Consider the following 23,374-nt stretch of genomic DNA (forward strand, 5'->3'; position numbering starts at 1 on the left):
AAGTTTGTGGCTAGCTACTGGTACAGATGAGACAGGGTGTGGTGTCAGGCACTAAAGATCTGCACTTTGCATTCGTCAACCCATCACTAAAGGGGTTAATCCCACAGTTTATCTAACTTCTTTAATATTCATCTCAGGACAGGCAGCCACGCAGCAGGTCTGCCCTTCACACAAGGCGTGGGACATGAGAATCCCGCCTGTCTGGGGCCAGAAACAGGTGCCACGCGAAAACATGAACCTTTCCTCCCTACACAGACCTGAAAGCCCTGACGGCCTTACCACACTTCAGGGTCACCTCACGGAGGCTGATGTACCGCTTCTGGACGCGGATGAGGAAACAAGTACTGCATTTGCTCCTCTTACTATTTTTACTTTTAATTTTTACTTTAAACATAAAGAACGTGTGGTAGAAACTCGAGTAATTAATTATCAAGGAAACTTGTGGGTCAATAACCCAAGCTCTGTTCTTAACGAGCCAGGCGCCCAGCACGCACTTACAGAAACCAGCCTCAGCCCCTGCGGCGCCCAGAGGGGGAGAGGAGCGCCGCGTCTCCCGGTAACCGTGACCGAACGCCGGCCGCTACCAGGCTCGCTCTGCCGGGAGGCAGGGAGGGAAGGCAGAACGCCGCCCCGCTCCGCCCCGCCGACACCGGCGGCCTCCCCGTAGGCCCGCCCGGGAGCGGGGCTCCTGCCGGCCTCTCCACAGCGCGGAGCGGGGCCGCTTAACGGTCGCCCAACGGTCGCGGCAGCGCGTGCCCGCCCCTCGCCTCAGGCGGCGGCGCCGAGAGGGCCGCGGCTTCTGGCGGTGCTGCCCGACCCGCCCGGGGGCGCGGGGCTGCCTCGGTGGGCAGCGTTAAAGCCAAACAGAGTTAGCGTGGGCTTCGCCCCGTGGCAGAAAGGACAGTTGTTGATTTGCAATTGATTATTATATTTTTTTTTCATGTTTTGTAGCGTGGAGGTGTTGTCCGTAGGCTGCACGAACTTGGCTCGCAGTCATTCTCCACAGGGAACGTGTAATTCTCCACAGAAATTCTCCACGCTTGCCCCCTCACAGCGCGGTGGTTTCTCAGCGCTCGCACCGCAGGCATTGAAAGCGCCGTAAGGAGACGCGGGTGGCTGCAGCCGTGGGTAGGGAGCGTGGAACAGCTGCCCAGCGCCTCCCGGACAGAACTGCAGGGGTACAGCACAAGGCTTACTCCTGGCCTTTGGTCCACGCAGAAAACAGCAGTTGTTGCCTTCGAACAAAAACATTACCTCTGCATTTAATAACAAATAAAGTAGATAAATCGGCTTTGCTTTTAGCTCTGGACTTTGCTGTGTCAATCCTGTGCAAGCCTTGGGAGCGGTCCGGTCCCTGTGCTCCCTGTGCCTCAGGAAGCACACACGGCTCTCCTCTATCCACAGTTACAGACACTGCTTTGGAAATACCTTGTTAAGATGTAAATTACAAACTCAATTAAAGCGAATTTAATCCTCCAGCAAAAATGCTAACAGCACTGACTAAACTGCATTACCAACTTCGCCGTACTTTTAAGTGATAAACTGTATTGTTTAAGTGAAGGCCGAGCAGAGGGAAAAGTCCTGGTGTGCCCTCAGATTGTACTGCTCTGTGATGTGTGATTGCTGCACTTAAAACTATGAAACGCTCTGAAGTATTAAAAGGTGAAAATTATTTTATTTAGCCAGAAGCATCCAGTTCCAAGACATAGCATGTATTGCTGTAGCATATACTTATTCTAACATTGTAACTCATTAATAACATCTATTGATGAATGAGCTTGGACATGGAGCTTTCTAAAACAAATTACATCTTTCTCTGGCATGCTGAGAGCATACAGTTCTTAATTTATTACTAAGGACTACATCCCATGTGCCTTCCAAATTTGACCTTTTCTATTCATTAGTAATTTGGAATTCAGGAAAAAAATCCAAACTCAAATAACTCGTAATTTCTACTTTTCTTCAAATATACAGATTTTCTCACAACAGCAAAGAAGAAAGATGAAACAACTGATGATCTCCAAAAAGGTTGAGGTATTTTGTTTTTCCTCCCTTAGAATTTCACTAATTTATAGTGGAATTATAATAAAATCTGTGATGAGCTGTCTACACTACCAGTCTGGTTATGCCAAATAGGGAGGAAAAAACTATGATCTTTGAGCAGCTACCAACAGAAATTCTACCTACGCATTCAACCGCACATTCCCTCAGCACCCAGGACACTAGTTTTACAGTGTATAACATCATCTTATGTATGGTATGAAAACACCTAAGCTGCATCCACGCTTGGATAATTTTGCAGTCACATTGACAATTTTTTACTGGTAAACCACTATGAGTCTAGACATGGAAGTGACAGAGCCTTATGCTACAAACACACAATACGGTTGAGAATACACTGGGAGGAAGCCTGCAAGACATTGCATAGGAGCTCCCAAAACACCAAGGCAAAACACCAAAGAAGGAAATGGCCTTCTTTCCCATTTCTAATATACATGATTGCCATTAGGGACAGTCTATCAGGATGCTGCAATCCCTTTTGCAAAGCTCTAATGAAGTTCTGGTTATGAACCTTTCTGCAGCATGATTGTAATTCTCAGTACATGAGTGAGGATTCCTTTAGTGCGTTATACCTTTGTTGATACTTGTGCTTAATTCTCCAGAAACAATGACCGTGGAAGAAATCAAACAAATCAACCAAATAATAAATAAACCATGTCACATAAATTCATCTTGAATTACTTTATTTTTCCAAATAATAAAAAATAAATTAGTCATAAACAAAAATAGTTAACATTTTTTCATCAAAGAGAAAATGCATACAATATGAAAAGGATGCTGTACAGTTCTGGTTCAGGTGCATTGCTATGGATACATATTCCTGAACGAGTCAGAAAGCAATTTGCTTCTACTCCTCCTTTAATTCACTCAAGGAACTGGCTAATCAGAAAGTTTAGAAAATTATATTACGGATTTACAGTATGACATATATACAAAAATATATATGTAATACTTGTGCTATAAAATTCCATAAAAGCTGGGTTAGTATAATGAAAGAGCTGGACAAAATGTGAATGGTATATGTAAATAAATACATATTAGGTCCCTTTTAATAAAAATCTGCCTATTCTAAATATTTGAATTATTTTGGTGCAGTGGCTTGTTCCATACACACAGCTCAGAATACATATTTCCCATAAACATCTTGTATTTACAAATAACAACAAAATAAGTTATAATAAAGTATATCCTTCTGCCAAAATCAATTATTAGGGTCATGTAGACATTTTTTTATATATAAAAGTTTTTTTTTTTTCTTTTTTTTTTCTGTCACTTTTTGTCAGGTTTAAATATCCTTAGAGTTAAGGCTCCAGTCCCTCCTGATCCTCCAAGTGGAGCCCAAGCAACTTCAATGTGGGGTTCACAAGCTTGTATGCACCCACCCTGCCAAGGCCATTGCAAGACTAGGTCTCAGAGACCCAAACACAACATAGGCGAAATAGTTCCGGGCAAGCAGCAATGACGGACTGTCACTGTGAGGTCACTGATTTCTCAAAATTAAGCTCCCCTCCTCTCCAAATATAGTGGTAGTTTGTTTTGTAATCCATTAAAGTAAATGGCATTAAAGAAGCTTAGGAACTTGCATTTGTAACTTTTTGTTGCTAAAAGCTGATAAGTAAAGAGCCAAGTTCAGGTCTGGTGTGAGTTCTCTTAAATGAAATTTTCTTCCTTCACTAGGTCTGAATTTTACCCACCCTATTAAGATTTTATAATGCTGAGAGGTTTCCTTTAAATTATACTAAAAACAATTACTGGATGATTTTTCCTTTGAGATATTAGGAGGTACAATTTTAATACAATTTCTAAACAATAGCTAATATAGCTCCCACAAACATATTCTGTAACTGATGCTAAGAACAAAGGAAGTTTACTTTCAGTGTTCAAAATCTCATGTTTTGTGTTCCAAATACAGACATGCACATAAATAATCTGCCTAATACACCAAATGGCTCTAAGAAAGAGATTAGTCAGACACTAAGTGTAGATCTCAAGAAAACCAGGTAGACAAATTTTTACTTTTTGAGTGTAAAGTTTTTTGCTTTGTTTGTTTTGTTTTTAAATATATGTGAGATTTGAGACTAAAGGGCCAATACATACTTCAATAGTTGTGTAATCATAGGTTCATTGAACAGGAACTCTTTCAGTAGTTATTTTAATATCATGCATTTAAAATTAGCCAAGAAGAACACACAAAAATCACTGAACTGGCAGGAATATAGCTCCCTTCATAGCTGGGCTTATTTCTAACAGATTCTTAACCAAACCACTGAGGATTTTCAGTAATGCAGGCAAAATTTAAAATTGGCATCCAAAGCACAAAGGGATGGAGGTGAGATAGGAGGAGAAGAACACTTTGTCAGCGTAAGAGAGTGACTGCAGGATGGAGATGAACTGGAAAGAAAAGCCACCGAGAGCACATTTTACTCTCAATTTACATACGGAGGTTCTACTGGCCATTAGCTGCTTTCACCTTCCTCCCTCAGTGGTGACCACTGGCATGTTCTAGGACTGAGACATAGGCAAATGCCACCTCTGATTTACAGTAAAATCATGAAATTAAAATCAGGGCCTCTGTAGACATCATCCTAAATTGGTATATTGCTCTATTAAAACAAATGCTATAGTCACAATTTCAAAAGTGCACTTTGTGTGACAGTGAAATACTAGCATAGCACTTACTTTGTGTAGGTAATATTAGTTCTTCTACATCAAAGTGCTGAAAGAAGGGTTCATTAGTTCATATTTCAGGAACAAGTATTTTGATTATGCTGAAACATGAGAAAAGATGATAAATGATTAAGTTCAGCAAGACTTTAGTAGTTTCCATATCACCAGATGTTCAGTTAGGTGATGCAATCTTTTTCTAACTGATACATCTAAAACCTGTCTTTTTACTAAAAAGAAATATATAGTTTCTATAAACATAATTCACTGCATTAAATTCACAAGGCTGTACAGCTTAGGAGTTATACAGGGTTATAGCACTACATGTATGCATAGATTCTTTCTTATTTAGCTCCCATGAATTGCTTACTTAAGTGGCAGCTTAATGGAGCCTACATGATGATAATCCTTGTAAAATAACCCAATCGCCATATATTCCAGAGCATAACAACAGATTTTATGGAAGACCAGGATCACCTGTCTCCTTGCTAACTTGCTGTCTCACAGCCAAGAGTGTGTGCAAGCAGATTGTCTATGAATTGTTTGCAAACCTGATTACTTCTCTGTATTTCATTCTCCTCGTGGTTTTCAGTACAAGTATTTCACTGTAGCTCACAGGACACGCTTCCTTGGCACAAAAGAGATAACAGCAAAAATTATGCACTCTATGTGAAGATTTGCTGCAATGAGACTTTGAGATGAAAATCAGTATTTACAAATACCAGATTCCAGAGTTGTTTATGCTGTACTTTCTCTGTATCAGTCTTTGGTCAAGAATCTTAATGAATATAAAATATGACCACAAATTTTTAAATTACCTTCATGAATAAATTTTCATAATCCAAGGAAATAGGACTGCAAAAGCTTTGTGAACTTAAATCGAAGGTTTTCTAATTAGCATGTCTGTTTCTAAAGGACTTACATCAATTAATTACAGTGAAAAAGCCCAAAAAAACAGTATACAGAAACAGCCAATAACATTAATGGTTTAAAATCACAAATACTTCGAAGTTTAGGGGAAACACTTGTTAATTTCATTTAGCCAAACATTACAGTTCATTGTGGCTGAAATACATTCTTCGTAAGTGACTGAATCAAAAAATCTAAGGTTTGTCTCAGTCCAACGCAGCTTTTAGACTGGAGGTGTTCTACCTTTCTGTGCCTGTAGCTTCCAGTACATGAACTGGTGTGACTACTAAGTAGCATGCCCAGAAACCTTTGCCTCCCAGTGGCCCAGTCTCTCTTCCATGTTGTCTCCACCCAAGCAGTAAGAACAAAATAAAAACAGATGAACATTTACAGATGGATCATCTGGGATGAGCTCTAGTACAAATCCAGAATGAGGTTCAAACATGCCTCTAATCATTAGCAGGACACATTAATCACTCTACTACTGCATCAGTGGGAGTGGCTTAACATACATTATTAAAGCTGTTTTTCAATTCAGGCAGCAGGCACCTTAGAAATAGATGCACAGTTGGATATCATGAATATAAAAGCAATATGCTGTAATAAACAGTTGAATGAGCAGAGGTGTTGCTTTCTTCCCTCAGCCTTATTTACACATTTGAAAGACCTCACAGGTAAAAGCTAGAGAATGTGCAGATAATGCAAAAGCTTTCTTTTGCCTTGTACAACGTGATCTATTTACCTTCAGCACATCCTAAGGCTGAGTCTAGTAATTGCAGAAATGAAAAATCACCACCTAACTTTAGGTCTAAGAAAAGCTATTCTTGAGTAGCATAAAGGGAGTGGTATTAAAAGATCTGATGGATGAAACATGGAATGAAGCAAAAATGACAAGTATGTTGTAGTAAGTGATCAAAACCTGAAGAACATCAACTGGTAAGATCTCCTTATAAATACTTGGCTACTCCACTCACAAAGACTACTGACACCAGGAATAACAGACTACTATAAAGCAGAGAAGCCTACATCTGTTGGTGGTTGCTTCAGAAACTAGTGATGTCTCCAGACAAGGTCTGGACACAATACTTTTGTATGGTAGCTGTTAAAAAATAGGGCAGAGACAAGACATCACGCAAGATATCAATTCACTGAAAAACTGCCCTACAGGAAAGAGACCTTGCCAGTGGAAACAATCACTCTGTGTATTTCTTTTTAAGTATGAGCAAAGTCTCCTCAACTTCCTGGTAAATCTCACTGACAGCTGCAGTTATTAAAGGCTTAATTGGTTAGGCACTAGTGGCACTCTGGTAGGTAATGTATTTTAAAAAACATACAGTAGAATAGTATAATTTCAAGAGTTTATGAATTAAATATGAAGGCACATTTTGGCAGTCAAGTGTGCATATATTTGCCATCTGAGGACGGGAAGTTAGCTAAAAGTATAATTGAAAAAGTTTAACCATTACTATAATTTATTATGAATGGATTGAAGTAATTAAAAATATACATTAGAGTGCTAAGAAACTGAACATGAATGAGTCTTCAAGGGCCTAGTTTCTCTGTAAAATAGTTCTTGTCACGTGCATGTTTCATTGATTTGGTCTATTACTTTAAGGCAGTCCAAAATATCATGTAAGAGTTAAGAACTCAGAAAATAACGCAGCAGTTGCATCCACATTGGTAAAATATCTCCAGTAATTGCCTATGACTGATTTTTTTTTTTTTTTAACAATAATTTCACAACAGTAAGGCTGGTATATTTTTTAAATAATTATCCGATGAGCAGGTGCAAAGAATGTTATCATTAAAAATTAATGCTGTAAAAAGATCATGGTTTTACAACAAACATTTTTTAAAAAGACATAACTGCACAGTAATTGTAACTGAAATGGTCTGGTGCCTTGATGTACACAGCAATATAAAAACCATCTCTTTAAGAAGCTAAAACCTGCTGTAGGCAAAACAGTAACACTGTTCAAGCTCCATCTGAAGATTGACATTGCTGCCTTGAGAAGAGTATTTGTTATCTGCGTCCCAGAAACCCTGATTGTCTGTTTGCCACACGCGTACAGGATGCACAACAGGCTGTTTTGTAATAGGTGTAGACACAAAGCCGGGCCTGAACCACCACATTGCAATTGTAGTATTTATCTTTGCAGTTCTCATCTGTGGAGAAAAAGGAAGAGAAAAGAAACTGAAGAAAATAAGAGTGGAATAACAGGCAACCAATCCCCTCTCCTTTACTGTGTAAAATCCCTTTAACCTCTATTCAAACATTCATTGTCAGGTTAAAATAGGCTACCTATGCAAATTGATTGAAGATTTTCCACATTCAATCAAGACACACAAAAACACAGATTAAATGTACCTATCCTCATATATACTGTTCATTTTTATTTTTTTTTCTTCTGAAAAATTTGGCTTAAATAAAGATGATGGGGAAATTTCTAGTATTTTCCACCCAGGTACCTCTATCCACTTCATTTTTAGATTCCCAGATACTAAACTGTTGCAGTAGTGTACAGATGGCACCAGAACCTGCACATGTTAATTTTCAACTGCTAAATTGAAATAATCCACCGCTGAGTAAAACATCAGCTTCGTTACAAATGTTGTGATTGGTTGAAATTACCCAGATTAAAACCAAACCAACCAAAACCAAAAAACGGTGTTCTTAACACTCCCCATTGTTTTCTAAGCTGCTACAATATGGCCTGTTCACATTTTGAAGTTTTCCTTTACAACCAACAGGGTTAGAAACACTTTTTAAGTGACAGATAATATTTTCATATGATCAGGTGACCACTGTCCACCACACAGGTGTTAAGACAAAGACAAAATATCAAAGTGCTAGGATCAGATGTAAAAATGAGCAGTTCTGTACAAGCCTGTTTTAAATAGAGAAGGAACAACAACAGTAGCACAATATAAATATTTTTAATGCCACAGGTATACCAGCTTTTAAGATAATTATCTTAAATTATGTTAAAAATAATTCTCATTATTGTAGTAATTGTAATTATTGCAGAATATGATTTCAAACTGTTTCTAAATACTCGCATCATCTTCCTTTCCCTAGCATTCTCATTACTGTTAAAATTAAATCTGGAGGAGAAGAATGATTTATGTTCTTATATTAAATATCCATAATGTTATTCTTTCTTATAGGAGCTGTTACCAAACACAGTATATGATGCATGATCTTTTTGTTGTTGTTTTTCAAACACTCTGCTGAGAGAAACATTTCAGAATGCAAGGAGGCTGCTTAAAAACAGCTCTATTTATCGTTTTCACAGAAGCGGATTTCTCACATTCTCAGCATCTTCAAAAGTAAGCCACTTTCTTCAGTGCTTCAAGGAAAAGATTTTAAATCAGAAGTGAAAAGCTACTTTCACATCACAGAAAAGAGCCATAGTTTGTATAAAAACAAACCTCTGGACTTTAGAAAGAAAATAAACTCTAAAACCTGTGCATGATTATTAGGGATTTTATCCACTAGATGGAGTTCCATAGTTAAAACACAAAGTTTCTCTACCATACCTATTTCAGGGATACAGTCTTGTGTGTTACATGGTTCTTTTTCTTCAGGTTTAAGCTGTGGATCACACTGAGTACTGGTTGTCATGTCATCTGACAGACATCGTACCTCTCGAACTCTAAATCCTCCTTCACAGGATTTGGAACACTGAAATACAAAAGCCGAAGTTCATGAAGATTGCATGCAATGTGCAAATATAGAGATAAAAACAGGGACCTGAAACCCAGATAAAGACATAATCACTGCAGCCTTTTATCAACTTCACCACTGCTGTAGTTTTTTGTTTTGTAACTACTCCTTAACATACAGGTGAAATTATCTTTAAAGGTTCAAAAACGTTCTTGTCTATAGGGGGAGCAACTGGACAAAGAAACATGCTGGACTACCACTGAAAGCATGCAAGAATCTTTCCCTTTCTGAACTTGTCAGCTTCTTGCTTTTCTAATTTGTCTTGTTGGTTAGTCTTGTTAGTCTAATTAGTCTTGTTTTTCTCTGCTTATTTATATATATCTCCCCAATCTACTCTTTCCACAGGGTTCACATATTTCTTATTTAAGAACTTCCTATAGTGAACTTTGACTAGACTACTTGAGTGCACCGTTTTCCACTGCCATTTTTACCTCCATTTATATATAATCAGGAATCATTTTAATTGCCTTTTGTCTAGTGCTCAATTATTTTCCAATTCTTTCAGCACAGCGATTTTAATAAGCATTATAGGTTTCCTTTAATTTCTGAAGAAAATATTTCTGTGTTACTTCAAAATCTGTTCTGAAGCCAAAGACTTTTGTATTTGCTTGTCCTGGTGTTTTCAAAGTCAATTATTACACAGATTAACATTGAAGCAAATCCCCCATTGACTTTAAAAATTTTGCCTGAGTGAGGTCTTTCAGTTTTGGCTCAGTGTCCAGTTTGACCTAAATGCTCACAAGCTTCATTAACCATGGATCATTTATAATTATTGAAACTTTAATAGCCCCAAAGTAATCAGAATGTTTTCAGACTTTTTCTTTGGCATATGTTTTTCCCCTAACATTATAAAAACAACTTATCACTAACATAAAAACAGATATTGTAGCAAACTAAAATATTCCCTATAATACAGTCTTAAATTGTTCTTTGATTTTGGAGTACAACACTTCCGCAGTTTAGAAGACACAGACCTACAAAAACAGTAATAGAACACTTAGTGTTTTTTGTTTTTTTTTTTTTAATATGATTACTCATTACATGCCTGCATAGAATATTGTAATTATCCGATATCTAACAATAAAACCTTCCATTCAGATCTGTAGAGATCTTAAGCACTTTAAATGGAACCAAGACAGAATTTAGAAGTTACATACAACATACTACATACAAAACCCAGCATTTTGCATTAGCCAATCATTAAATCTCCATGACTGAAGGGACTGTGCCATTTATTCTGGATCATATAAGAAGTCTGCTGAAGTTATGAGATCCTATCAGATTCTGTTCTATTCTATCAGATTCTGATTTTTAGCAGCTTCTTTCTTCCATGCATGAAAAAGAGAGCATATATATTTTCACTTTCAGAAAGAATCTATCTGCTGTATCCTGTGGATGCACGCCTGGATCTTTTGTGGTTACACACTCGCAGGTTCACATTTGAAAATGCGTTTCCTAATGAAAGTCATTTGAACTAAACTAACAGTAAAGAATTCAAAGAATTTCCAGCAACATCAAAGGAGATACTTCAATCTACATGGTTTTATCATGAGCATAATTTGGATCTTTGTTTTTCAAATAACTATCTATACACACCTGCAAAATAGGGAAGAAAAATCCATTTTTTCTTCATCTGATTTGTTTTTGTTAAAAACATTCTACTTTCTTTTCTACTTTCTAGTGCTGCCATTGGGATAGTCAAATAACCAAGCATGGAAAAAAATAAAATTTCCATTTTTTGTGTCACTTGAATGAAGAATTTCCCAAAGGTTCCTGACTAAGGAAACTCAAGATGAAGCATAAACTCCACTGGCTGCTGAAGAGTACGCTTTCTTTTCAGTATCATTCCTGTGAAAGATTAAGCCTTATTTCATGATCAACAGTTTTATCCAAATGGTGTTCCCTTTCAATATACATCGAAAAGGATGCATCAAACAAAACCAGATTTAGAAAAGCATGGTAGACTTACTGTGCTCCATTCTGTATGAAACCACTTAGATCCACACGGCTTGAGGTAGCAGGATTGCTGGCTGGGAGGTCTTTCCAAATATGAACATTCATAGGGGTTCAAAACATCGAAATGGCCTTCAGTTTTCCTAACACAAATTACTTCCCTCTGTTGAGTTCCACTGCCACATTCAGTAGAGCACTGTATCAGAGCAGAAAAAAAACGGTGGAATTTGTTATTCTACTTAGGTTCTTCAACTTGGTTCTGAACTAACTTATTTGTCCATGTTATTTGTTCCTGAAATAAAAGAACATTCACGCATACAAATGCATATACTTGCACTTTAAATTAATATTCATCACCTAAATTTATAAAGCATTGTTTATTTGCTATTTTTGGATACATATTAAGACACCTTCAAACAAAATTTATTTCCTTCTTTTAATAAGCTCTTTCCTCAGTAACGTTAACGATATCTTTCCTTCTGTCTCTGGCATATGTATGACTTAAGGAGAAGGGCAAAGGGTAAAACATTTCTTTGGTACCTGCCATAGGGTTTTTATCCCTCAGACCCAGAATAGAAGCCTAGATAATGCTTGGGTTGCTATTATATTTATGTAGTGCTACCATAGTACCCAGAAGTGCCAGTTAGAAACTAGTACAAGAAAATGCTACAGGATATAGTAATGACTTAATTCATCAAGTGAATAATGACTATATGTTTTGGGTATTATACATTTAATTACAAATCTTAAAAATGCTTACAGTGGTTAAAACTGTACTTCTATTCATTTTTATTCCAAATGGTACGGAAGACTAAAAATGCTTTCCTAATTATTGTTAAAAATAAGAGATATGACTATAATTGTGCTTTTTTTCTAATAAAAGGAGAAGCGTAACTTACTTTCTCCATATACAGTGTTACTGCTTCTGACCGAAGCAGGATTGCATGCACTGAACCTTTGAGGTTATAAGGCTAGAGCACAGTTCTGCAGTTTTACAAATCCCCACATGGTGTGGTTTTTAGAAAATGCCTTGATCTGCCAGGGTGTTCTTTTTGTGTTTGCAAATATCGATGTGATGCTGTGTTGGTTCCAATTCCAAAAAGCAAATTTTACTCTCACAGACTCTTATTGCCCGTTTAAAGGTTAAATGCACACATAAGATTGTTGGTGGCACTTTTAAAACGTTTTTTTCAGAAGAGTATTCCGGTGATACGTTGATTTCTATGTTGCATAAGGGGCCATGATTTTCAAAGGCTTATTCTAACCTAAAACAATCAAGTGTTATTATTACTATTTTTAATACTTTGTGTGGAATTTATGATCCCTTTACCACATACCCATAAAAACTTTTGAGACGAATGAAAAACCTAGAGATGACTGCACCTAAATAAATTCTACAGTAAGTAATGTAACTCCATTTTCTTTAACACTGAACATCTCTGTCACTGCTCTCTTTTAGCGCTTCTTCCAACAGACACTATCTTAACATTTAGCCTCAGCTCTAATGGAGCACAATGCTAAATGTCATCCACCAATGCTCCCTGCTCTGGTCTACTGGCTGTCTGCTTTCATTATGGTATTTAAAGTCAGGATTTGTCTGGTAGAACAGAAGTTGTCAGGCACTTTTTTTCACATACTATACAGTGAACACTTTGTATAACTGGTATGCATCAAACTGAATGCAATTTCATACAAAGAAAGAAGGTGAATTAGGCTTAAAAGAACAGGAAATTGTAAAGGAAAGAAACTTTCTTATTGAGTACAGCATGGGGAGAGTTAGGACAACCTTATTGCACATTTCTCTCTATGGTAATAGGGTACAAAGTTCCTATTCACCTGCATGGAGCAGTGTAACTAACAAGGCCCAGACTTTACCAGTTATTAAAACTGCAGCAAAGTATGTTTTAAATCTGAAATTATTATTACTCTCATACAATACAAATAATTATCACTTACACTTGGAAGCATTTGCATGTAATCTCCATCTCAGCTGTACCAGTTTAATTTCCAACTCCTTACCAGCTGGAATCTGAAATGCAGTGAGTTAACAGCACAGCCAAGAGACTTTTCCCTAACAACCTGAAGAAATGCTGGTATCAGCAGTCCAAAAGGCTCTCTGGGCTACATTAGAGCCTACTTAAATTAGAGGGACGTAAACGACTGGGCACCAGCTGACAGCTTCTGAAATTCCTTTGCTCCTGACAGCAGAAATGTTTAGTAAGAATGAGAAAGAACATTGAGATGTGGATGAAGGAAATAATTTACTGCAAAGAAAGAGCACCAGAATACTGGCCACTAATTCTTTTCACCTGTCATGATAAACCAGCTCAGCAAAACAGAAGCCAACTTTTGATTTTAGCCACTGCTTTTGTCTTATTGTGCATCTTTTGGCTATTGCCTATACACATCCCACAGGTATGCATCACAAACGATCTAACTTAATAGGTGTAAATCTCTTACTTTTGCGTTCCTTTGAAATGCTAGGCAGCTTTCTGATGTCTCTCATTTTATTAATATACTGGGTCAGTAGATGAGAAACAAAAATTAAGGTATAGAGGAAAGAACCATCTTGAAACATTGAACATTAGCTCAGTAAAATACAGAGGAAAAAACAAACAAACAAACAAACAAAACACTTATCCAAACACTCCACAGAGATGCAGAAATACCTTATGGCACAGATCTTCCTCATGTGGAAAGGATTAAAATGCCAATATAGAAAACAAACACATGTTAGATGTAGAGCTTACCTGTGTCCAGCTCCCAGCAAACCACTCCACTTTACCAGCGCAGGGTCCATTGTTACAAGGAGTTGTTTCAGAGGGTCTGTTATTGCCGCAGCCTTCCAGAGGCAAACTGCTGACATGGTTGGTCATGCAAACCACTGAACGTGTACGGACCCCATCACCACATTCTGCAGAACACTGGGGAGCAGAAGACATAACAGGTGTTCACTAGTCCATCCATGGAAAATAGATGAATGCATGTAACATCAATTATTTTCACTTGTAATTCAATTGTAGCAAATAATCTTATGGTTTCATACCTCTAAATACAGTACAAATAGTACCTGTCCTTCATAATCACAAATGAGTGAACCTGAATGATTAGGAAAGAAAGAAATTTCTTATAGGTTTTTAATAGCTTGTTTAGTTTTCCTTCCTTCTCCCTATCTGTTAATTCTTTCAATTTTAATTTTATTCATCTTTTGCCATACCAGTTAATGCATCTGAGAGGTAATTTCAACAAAAAGCTTTTCAGGGAGCAGTTATGTTTCAGCCTACAAATTGTTCTGTGAGTTTCCCTTCTGACTGTTCAAGCTGTTAGCCAGGTGAATTCTTATGCTGGTTAAAAGGATGAGGTGAGGAAGATCTGAGGGCTACTGGCATTGAGAGCTGCTGATATTGGTAGCAAAATGACTGCATAGTGCATCCTGGAACTTTTCCATATAGGTTGCTGACAGAGTATGAGAGCACAATAAAATAGAAAACAGGTAGTTTACAAAGACTTGGGTAAAACTTCTACAATTAATTGTAACGGTCACTAATTGTTGCCCTCCCTGTTTCAACTGTAAGTTCTTTACTATGTTTTTTAGCAGCAAAGGTGGCCAGTAACTAATATTCATCTTTCTCAACTTTTCACTGCTAAATTATGAAAGCTTGTATTATTTAGTGATATGCTGAGTGTATGTCACATATTTGGAGATGGTATGCATATGACCCATAAATCATGCAGGATAAATTCCATTTATCATGACTCTTTGTGCCCTTATAGTTTGGTCATTCACCTCCTTCAGTGGGAAAGTCTCACATTCCACTGTTCTGGGCAGCATCAAACTGTTGACATTTAAAAAGCAAACATGCCTGGGAGATAAGCAATTCATGTGCTAGACTGTTTGTTGTTGTTGTTGTTGCTTCTTTCTTTCTTAATCTTCATTTTCTTTTCTTTGAAAACACATTTGTCATTTCATCTCTAGACCATGAAAATAAAGAAAAAACGTGCAGCTTGCTGAAAGATACGTATTACATAATTGAATTTAGCAATTACAAGCAATTATATTATACTACACATGTAAAGAAAACCACAAGTAAATATGCAGTGTATGGGAGAAAAGACACATTTGATTGACGTTTCCAATCTTATTTTTAACAAACCAAGTAATTAGTTAGGAAAAGCTAGGCATAGTTAGGCATTACTTCCACAATGAACAGAACATCCCTTGTGAATCAATGTAGCTCTGGGACATTTTTATATTTGGAATAAAAGCAAGAAAAAATTGAAGAGAACTGGAAATGAGACACAGAACTGCCCACTAGCTTAGGTTGGCTTCCACTGGCAATTGTACTAGAAAGGTTTCCCATCCAATAGTTCAGCTACAGAAGAGCAGATGCCACTATCAATAAGAGGCCAAACCACTACAGTTGCTCACCATCTCCCAGAGACACCGGGCACTGAATGTACAATTGGCTGCAAACCAGGCTTTAATCACACACCAAGGAATACTGGTTGTGTGAAATATGTAGTCATGTCATATTTATTCCACAGATACAGTATTGGAAAATAGTTTTCCCTCTACCAAGTCAGTTTCTTTCACAAGATATTCAATAGAAGAACAAATTATTTGCTGAAATGGAATCCCTAGAAAGCCAAAAAGGTGATCAAACTTTTTGCATGTTTTACCTGTAAAACTTGTACATTTTTTTAACAAGATACAATTCTGGAAATAACTAGGAATTCAAAATTTAAAGAGTTGCTTATGTACTCCAATGGAGTAGTAAAAAACTGCACTTCCCCCATCTACAAGATCAAATAATTGAGTGTCTCTTAAATGATTCCTTTAAGTAGCACAATGAACCACATGTTTTTTGGTGGTGGTGCACAAGAAAATTTTCCACTTTCATATCAATGTGTGAAATAGACTCAGCTCCTCAGCAAACCACATTTGATGTCTGAGGAGGTCTTTTCAAAGTAAACTGACAGCATCTTGGAAATACCAAAATGATGTACATTGTGCTAAGTACTGAACATATTCCCCTTTATGTAAACTAAAACTAAACTAAACCGATTTCAAAATGTTCCACTCCTAGGTAAACTGTTTCACTGAGCCCCATAAATGGCTGCCTTTCAAACCCACTGTACTAAAATAAGTTTTCTGTCTGTTCATATTTTATCCCAGGGAAGTTTGTTCAATTACATTATGCATAGAGAAATATGCATATACTCTGCAAATACTTTTCTTATTTCTAAGTAATTTTCATTTGACAATCTAATTTGCTTCTCTGCTTTGCAAACAAACAGAGCTGAGAACAAGTTTAGTCTATAAATTAATCCAGAAAATCTCCAGTCTTATGTTTTAAATGAATATGCATGAACGAGGCTTACATATCAAATAACAAAGGAAATTCCAAATGGGAAGGTATAGGGCAGTCCCACCCTCTGCTGCAAGATTTTACTACAGATTAACTACCCTCAAAGGATTTACACAGCAAACCTAAATGTGAATGTTTCTGAGTGAGGTATTTGTTTTTTCTTTTTTTCTTCTTCTTCCTTCAAGTAAAAATCTGCTGTGTGAAAGCCATGATTTCCAAAGCTAAGGCAGGGAGTAGGGAGTGTTTGGATAATAAATCCTCTCCCTTCAGTTTCTGCAATTGACACACCCACTACTGCCAATTTTGTGCCATTGATTTGTTGCATTAACACACAGCGACTGCCATAACCTAACTGTATGACATGTTTCCTTACAGAACCTGAAAGGAACTTCCATGATCTGCAACTTCTCTTTTCTGGTCCTATTATTAAAGATATTTCGTTTCATTTTCTTGTTTTAATTGGCACAAATTCCCTCAAAAATGTTAGTCTGTGGAACACCCTCCCTAATTTTAAAGAGTTTGTCTTTTTTTCTCTTCTTGATGTCCGTTCCACACCAGTTGAGTTTTAGAAGCTTTCCATTCCCATTAAAAAAAAAAAAAAAAAGAATCTCGTGCTCTGACAGTTGTCAGAAAACAACTGTAACAGCAGCCCAGGAAAATAAGGCTAGTTCCTGCAAAACTGAGAAGCTGCATGTGGAAGCCTGAATTTTTGTCCCATCCACATGGAGTGGCAAAGCAAGTAAAACCCTTTAACTATGCCAGCTCCTTCTGACTGATGTACCAGCACACATCTTTGCCCTCAGCTGGGACTACAAGTACAGCTCATGGGAAAGTAGCATCAAGAATCCTACCAATGGGGTCCAGAGGTTTTTACACCCAGGTCTCAGCATCATTGCTAGTTTAATCAAATTTTTAAAAACCAGTCAAATTAGTTCTTGTAAAATGTTTCCTCATTTGTACAGGATATGTTTATCATGCTTTATTTATTTTATCACACTTTATTTATCTATTTATCTAAAACCCTATAGAGCACATCTGTGAAGGAAGTTAACAAGTTCTCCTTAGCTATCCAAGTTCAAAGTCCAGGAGGAGGTTACATATGTTACTGCAGAGAGAGGCTTAAAAATTTGATCCTGATGAGAAAGCTTCTGGAGCTGGTTTTTACTCCCACTTTGGAGCACTAGCAAAGCTAGTTCACCTGAGTGTATGGACAAAGCTAACTTCCCTTAGGAGATAAAAAAGAGAAGACATTAAATGTTTTCACATGTATTCAGTCACATTCAAAGAAGTGGGCTACAGGTGAAAAGCAAAGAGAAGGCTGGCAGTTTGGGGCTCTGTATGATGGCCCAGACTTGCCTGAATGAGGCTAGTTGGACAGCTAAGAGAAAATCTTGGTCACTGTACTACTAAAAGGCTGTGCCCTCCATACATTACATTTCCCAAAACAAGGAGAAGGCTTATGTGAGGCTTCTGATAGGTGAATAGAAATACAACGGTGGGCATAATAGAAATAATACATCAACATTTTTTAAAGCATTCAGCCTTGCAAATGGCAGTGTCTCCATACATGATCTGATTTAGTAAGAAAAAACAAAAAATTATTTTCCAGAATTTGATTTCTGGGAGACCTGAAACAGTAGGTCACACGAATATAGTGAAATATGTATTTTTAAGTAGCTTTTGTGAACACTGTGTATCTTTGTTCTTAATGTCACTGCTCTGTGATGAAATACTAGCCTGCCTTACTGTAATTCTAATCTCTGTGCATAACTTCCAGTATTAAGTTGCCTGCCTTTTCTTTAAAACCAAAGATATGACAGAAGCGTGCACTCGCCAGAACTCTCCTATCTGCCTTTAAACAAACCAGTTTGCTTTTGGCAGTTACATGTTGTTTAGAAAGTCTAAAGCAGATGAATTTTGGCAAAGAGAGATCAGCTGGGGAGAATAAAAAATAAATTATCTGTAGGTTTTGGCCATCCTATCCACGTCTTCTTCAAAACTCTCCTGGCTATATGTTCCATTGCGAATCATGAAGTTAGTTACAAATTTATGCATACAGAACACAAAACTTCTACTTCCATATGATTTCTACATGAAAACCATGTAAAGGGATATTTTAAGTTGTTTTAAATTTTAAACTGGGTAATCAAAAATAGCTAAAAATTGCACAAACTCCATGGTGGCCTCTCTGCTTTTATCTGTTCAGGATCCAGGAGATTTTACTTGAGCTATCCAGATTTAAATAAAGACCAGTGAAAGAGAAGCGTGAGGTACAATACACTTTTGTGGTTCTACACCTTTGACTGGTCAACAAGCTGACTGGTACCCGATAGGAAATGTTTTAGGAATGAGAGAAATAAAGCATTGATTTTTAGGAAGCATGCTGTAATTCTCTAATGAAAGCTACTATAGAAGCATTGCTGTTTCTCCTTTTAAAAATGACTAAAACCCAGAGCATGCATTTGATCAGTTTAGATTTTGTTCCCTGAGGAGGAACATTTTTTTCTTCCTTCCTTACATTCTATTTTGGCCTCAGAATCTCATTAATGTGTAAGAATTGTTTGTATTTTGGCTTCTATTCCAAATATGCTCTAAATCAAATGAGAAACAAATGAACAGAGTAGATGGCAATGAGGAATAAACAAAAATGCAAGAAGGGAATGCTCCAGATAGTTGGCAGAAAACATTGGTGAATTTCCTGTTGCTGTAAATCAGGAGGATACAGTTTCCTGCTTCTGACCCATAGGAGAAGTAACTTTTCCAGCAATTAGAACTATCCAAAAATTAGTTGTGAAATGTTTGCAAGGATCTCATCTGCCCCCATCAATCCAATTTTGCTGCCGAGTTCAGTAAGGTTCACCAGGTTTACTCTGCTGATTAAAGGATGCAGTTTGGTGGCTCTGCAGTTTTAACGTGACTTCCTAAGTCAGTTATGAGACAGGAAGCCATCTTTCCACAAATGCATTTTAGTACTTCATGAAGGTTTGCCCAGATTGTTTAAAGGCTAAGGGTGCTAAGGATCGTTTAGAAGACAAAGCCATGAAACTGAAATTAGTTCTCTTCATTTGTAATGAAGATAGAGAAATAAATGTATAGACGGGCACATAAAACGTAAAACGTAAGCTAGAGACTTTTAACCTCTACTTTCTTTCCCACTGAAAGGAGTAAAAAATGGTGTCTACAACTACTTCAAAGCAGAACTTATAATTTTCAGAAGAATAACAGTTTGTTTCTTAAGGATAAATTGCTTTCTTACCTTCCTTTACATGGTCCATTGCAAACATTACAGTGTGCACATGGTTAGCTGTGCAGCTCATAGGCTTTGCAGGTAAAACAGTGTGTATAACATACATACACTGGACTCCGACACTCATTTAGTGAGAAGGCAGCCCAGTGTGCTTTATGGAGGAAAGATACACACAGTTCTCCCAGGGAAGCAGACAGAACTTCTACACACAGCTCTGTATGTAGACTTCAGTTTTTGGGTGCACATATACTATATTGTAGGTACATTTAGGATGTGTTAATTACAGAATCTTCCAATTTAGAACCCCAAAAACTATTAATGAAGATGAGTACTAAAATGAGTTTGCATCAATTAAAACTTTGAAAGGTTTCCATAAAATAAGAAAAAAAAATCCATTCACTAATCCTAAATCAGAGCATGCCCTTTTCTTAAAACACAGATGTGGCTATTCATCTCTTCTACTCTGTTTTAAAGAATACCTTTGTCACATTCTGCAGAAATATGCATCAATTATTAAACTGTGAAATTTAACATGTCAGTAGTAAAGACAATTGTCCTTTTTATGTTACTGTACTGTTTTTCCTGATGCTTCGCTAATTGGCCAAACCTATATTGAATGCTCTATGTGTCATATAAATCCGCATGTGGAAGTTTGATATATACCTTGCTGAAAGATAAAGTATGTGCTTAACCGATCTTTGACAGGTCTCTGGAATCTCTACTTGCTGCACATGCATCAATAGACATCAAGCGTTTGCAGAATGGGTTCGGAAAAGTACAGATCAGGCCTTATGACTGTATGACTTCTCTTATGACTGTAATCGAGTTTGAACTCAACCATTTTAAAGTTTCAACGTTCTCAAAAGTTATGACATGTTCTTCCACCTCTTCTTCCTAGCCACGGCTGAAATGTCAAAATACAATAGAAAAGACTGTTTTGTGGTATTTCCAGCTGGGACGTGAAGTAGGCATGTAATAAATCTCACAAAGAAGGCCTGTTCTTGTGAGATTTCCACCACAGTTTTGCAGACTCAAGAGGTTTGAACAAGTTTTCTTTAAGCATCTGAACTTCTGGCTGCTTATCTGAACCATCATAGGTCTATGTTTATTGCTGAAATGTCACTTTTTTTTTTTATAAGAATTGTTTGGGGAAATTGCACACAGAAAACCCATATGCCTGGGGTTACCCATTTCCATTCCATGACAGAATGCTCCCCTTCAGTATCCTTCAACAGAAACATACTTCTATACAAAGAGAAAGGTCTGATCCCAGAAAACAGATAGTGAGAGGTAGAGTCAGAAAGCTAATGGCCAAAGCCCTGCTATGCAATACTATTGATTATTCCCATGTTCCGCTTTCATTTGAACCACTGCCATTAAATGCCTCTGAACATCCTTGTTAGGTACGTAGGAACCTTTGAAGATTCTGCACACTCCATTTGGAGTCTATTCCCCCCCCACCTCCCCACCCCCTCTCGAAATGACCTGTTCCTTTCACTCTCTTTGTGAATCAAACTCCAAACTGATTGCTGGCAGAAGTAATGGTGAATAATGCCAGTTATAGTAGCAAGCATTTGGTATTAATTAATTAGTTCACTTATAAAAGCTGAGAAGAAAAAAAAAATCCATTATTTTCTCTCTGACCCTAAAACATTTGCACTAAGAAGAAAACTCCAACTTTTTCCACATTACCTGCTTCACATCTATGTCTCATTCAATACATATAAGTAAGCATAATAGCATTTTACAGTTCTAACATCCAGCTACAAAAAGTACTTTTAATTCTGCAGTTTACAAAATACCAGTGTAGGATGATGAAGAAAAACTGATGCTATGGTCTTCACTGGAATATATCTGCTTTAACTGGTAGAACCCCACTAGCTGAGAGTAGCTGAAAATGGGGGTCTTTTTTTTTCCTCTTTCCTCAAGAAAGATCGTCTTTGAGGATAGAATGCATTTTTCTTTCTCCCTTGTAAATAGCACTTTAATAGCACTATAAAAAGAATGGCTCTAAAAGGTAAAAAAAATAAAAGGCACTGCCATATACACTACAGGAAAATCTTTGCCATTTGCAATAATATCTGTAATTCAACTGGTACCTTTCTGTCCTGAGTGAACAAAAACTGGGAAAAGAAAGTTTAAATGATAACCACAAAGACTTACTAGCATATAAAGTTTTTTTTTTCTTCATAAAATCTACTTGAGTTGCCTGGGGGATGACGGTTTTACCAGCCTCTAACTGTAGCAAAGTTTGATCAGCCTTTTTAAAACTATATGACATACCAGGTACTTGTCTGATTTGTTAAGTTCCTCCCCCTTCTCTGCATATGAAACATAATGTAAATCTTTTCAGCGCCCAAACTAGCATGTAACCTTTGAGCCAGACAATCCCAGTTTTCAGAGATGCATTTAAAGCATTTAAATAATGAATCTGTGAAGTTAAGGAATCTTACGGTTTCTATGATAAATGAGATTATTTGCCTGCCAAAACAACCAGTTAAAGAAAAAGGAAATATTACCAGTATTTTACAGAGACTGGAAGCTCAACTTGTTTATAGATTAAACCTGATACACAAGAATCCACAAGAAGGACCAAAATACCAGGCTTGTCTTAGCCCATGCATATGAATATCACCATTGAACATACTCTCTGAGTCCAATCATGAAACAAGGTAAATCACAACTCTTTTTATTGCTTTCATGCTGGTAATCAGACTCATTGGAATCAAAAAATACTTTTATGTTTGTGAAATACAGAAAATCTGAATCTACCTTGACTGTGCTTGTGAAGTTGTTCCTCTCTTTTCACAGGTATAGGAAAATTGTTTTATGGTTTCAACTTAAAGCCAAACACCAGGCCTCAAACCTCCACCACTTAAAAAAACAGTAGGGAAACTTTTAAAATCTGAAGCTTGAGACTCAGGGTTAAGCAAGGCAGAATAATAAATCTCAGCACACTCAGTGTTTTGGGAAGTTCAGACACAGATCCAGTTCTAAATCCAGATGTTTGGCCATGCACCCAGAGTCTTGCCCAATGCCCGTGGGATCATTATTTTCTGTTTGCTCTTGCCTATTTTACAGATCAAATGTAAACATGGAAAATAAGATCACTCCTTTTATACCTGTATACGTATTTTTTAATTCTGATGCACCTAAGTTGTTTTAGAAGATTTGGCAGCACACGGAGATAATGGGAAGCCTTACCCTGTCACTCCATTCTGTAAGGAACCAGCTCTTAGCACAGGGTCCCATGTCACAGTTCTCGATATCATTCGGCCGCAGCTTCATGTTACATTCCTCATCATCAACAATGTCTCCAAGGTTGCTGACACATTTCACATCTCGGGTCCTCTGCCCCACTCCACAAGGTACTGAACACTGTAACAAATGGTAGGTTGTATCAGGACTCTGGGCTGTAATTCTCACGTTTCTTCATGGAGCTGA

General features: G+C 37.3%; 1 protein-coding gene and 2 long non-coding RNA genes across 7 annotated transcripts in view; 1 reads left to right on the forward strand and 2 right to left on the reverse strand.

Moving 5' to 3' along the window:
• Positions 1-858, reverse strand: part of LOC119718005 (uncharacterized) — a 71,510-nt gene extending 70,652 nt beyond the window's left edge. For all 3 annotated transcript variants that reach the window (XR_011812156.1, XR_011812158.1, XR_011812157.1), the window contains exon 1: positions 499-858. This is a non-coding gene — a long non-coding RNA (uncharacterized lncRNA). The remainder of the gene's footprint in view (positions 1-498) is intronic.
• On the forward strand, positions 348-7,370 carry LOC113845005 (uncharacterized). Its single transcript, XR_003500155.3, has 2 exons — positions 348-556; positions 952-7,370. It is a non-coding gene; the product is annotated as an uncharacterized lncRNA (long non-coding RNA).
• THSD4 (thrombospondin type 1 domain containing 4) overlaps positions 2,728-23,374 on the reverse strand; it is a 297,164-nt gene continuing 276,517 nt past the window's right edge. For all 3 annotated transcript variants that reach the window (XM_005025428.6, XM_027467115.3, XM_013104946.5), the window contains 5 exons: positions 23,135-23,308; positions 14,065-14,238; positions 11,331-11,510; positions 9,175-9,319; positions 2,728-7,800 (listed from right to left, as the gene is read on the reverse strand). In XM_005025428.6, coding sequence (XP_005025485.2) covers positions 7,658-7,800; positions 9,175-9,319; positions 11,331-11,510; positions 14,065-14,238; positions 23,135-23,308 — 816 coding nt within the window. In that variant the 3' untranslated portion in view covers positions 2,728-7,657. The remainder of the gene's footprint in view (positions 7,801-9,174; positions 9,320-11,330; positions 11,511-14,064; positions 14,239-23,134; positions 23,309-23,374) is intronic.

Source organism: Anas platyrhynchos, chromosome 11 (assembly GCF_047663525.1).
Source record: "Anas platyrhynchos isolate ZD024472 breed Pekin duck chromosome 11, IASCAAS_PekinDuck_T2T, whole genome shotgun sequence".
In the NCBI taxonomy this organism is placed as follows: Eukaryota; Metazoa; Chordata; class Aves; order Anseriformes; family Anatidae; genus Anas; species Anas platyrhynchos.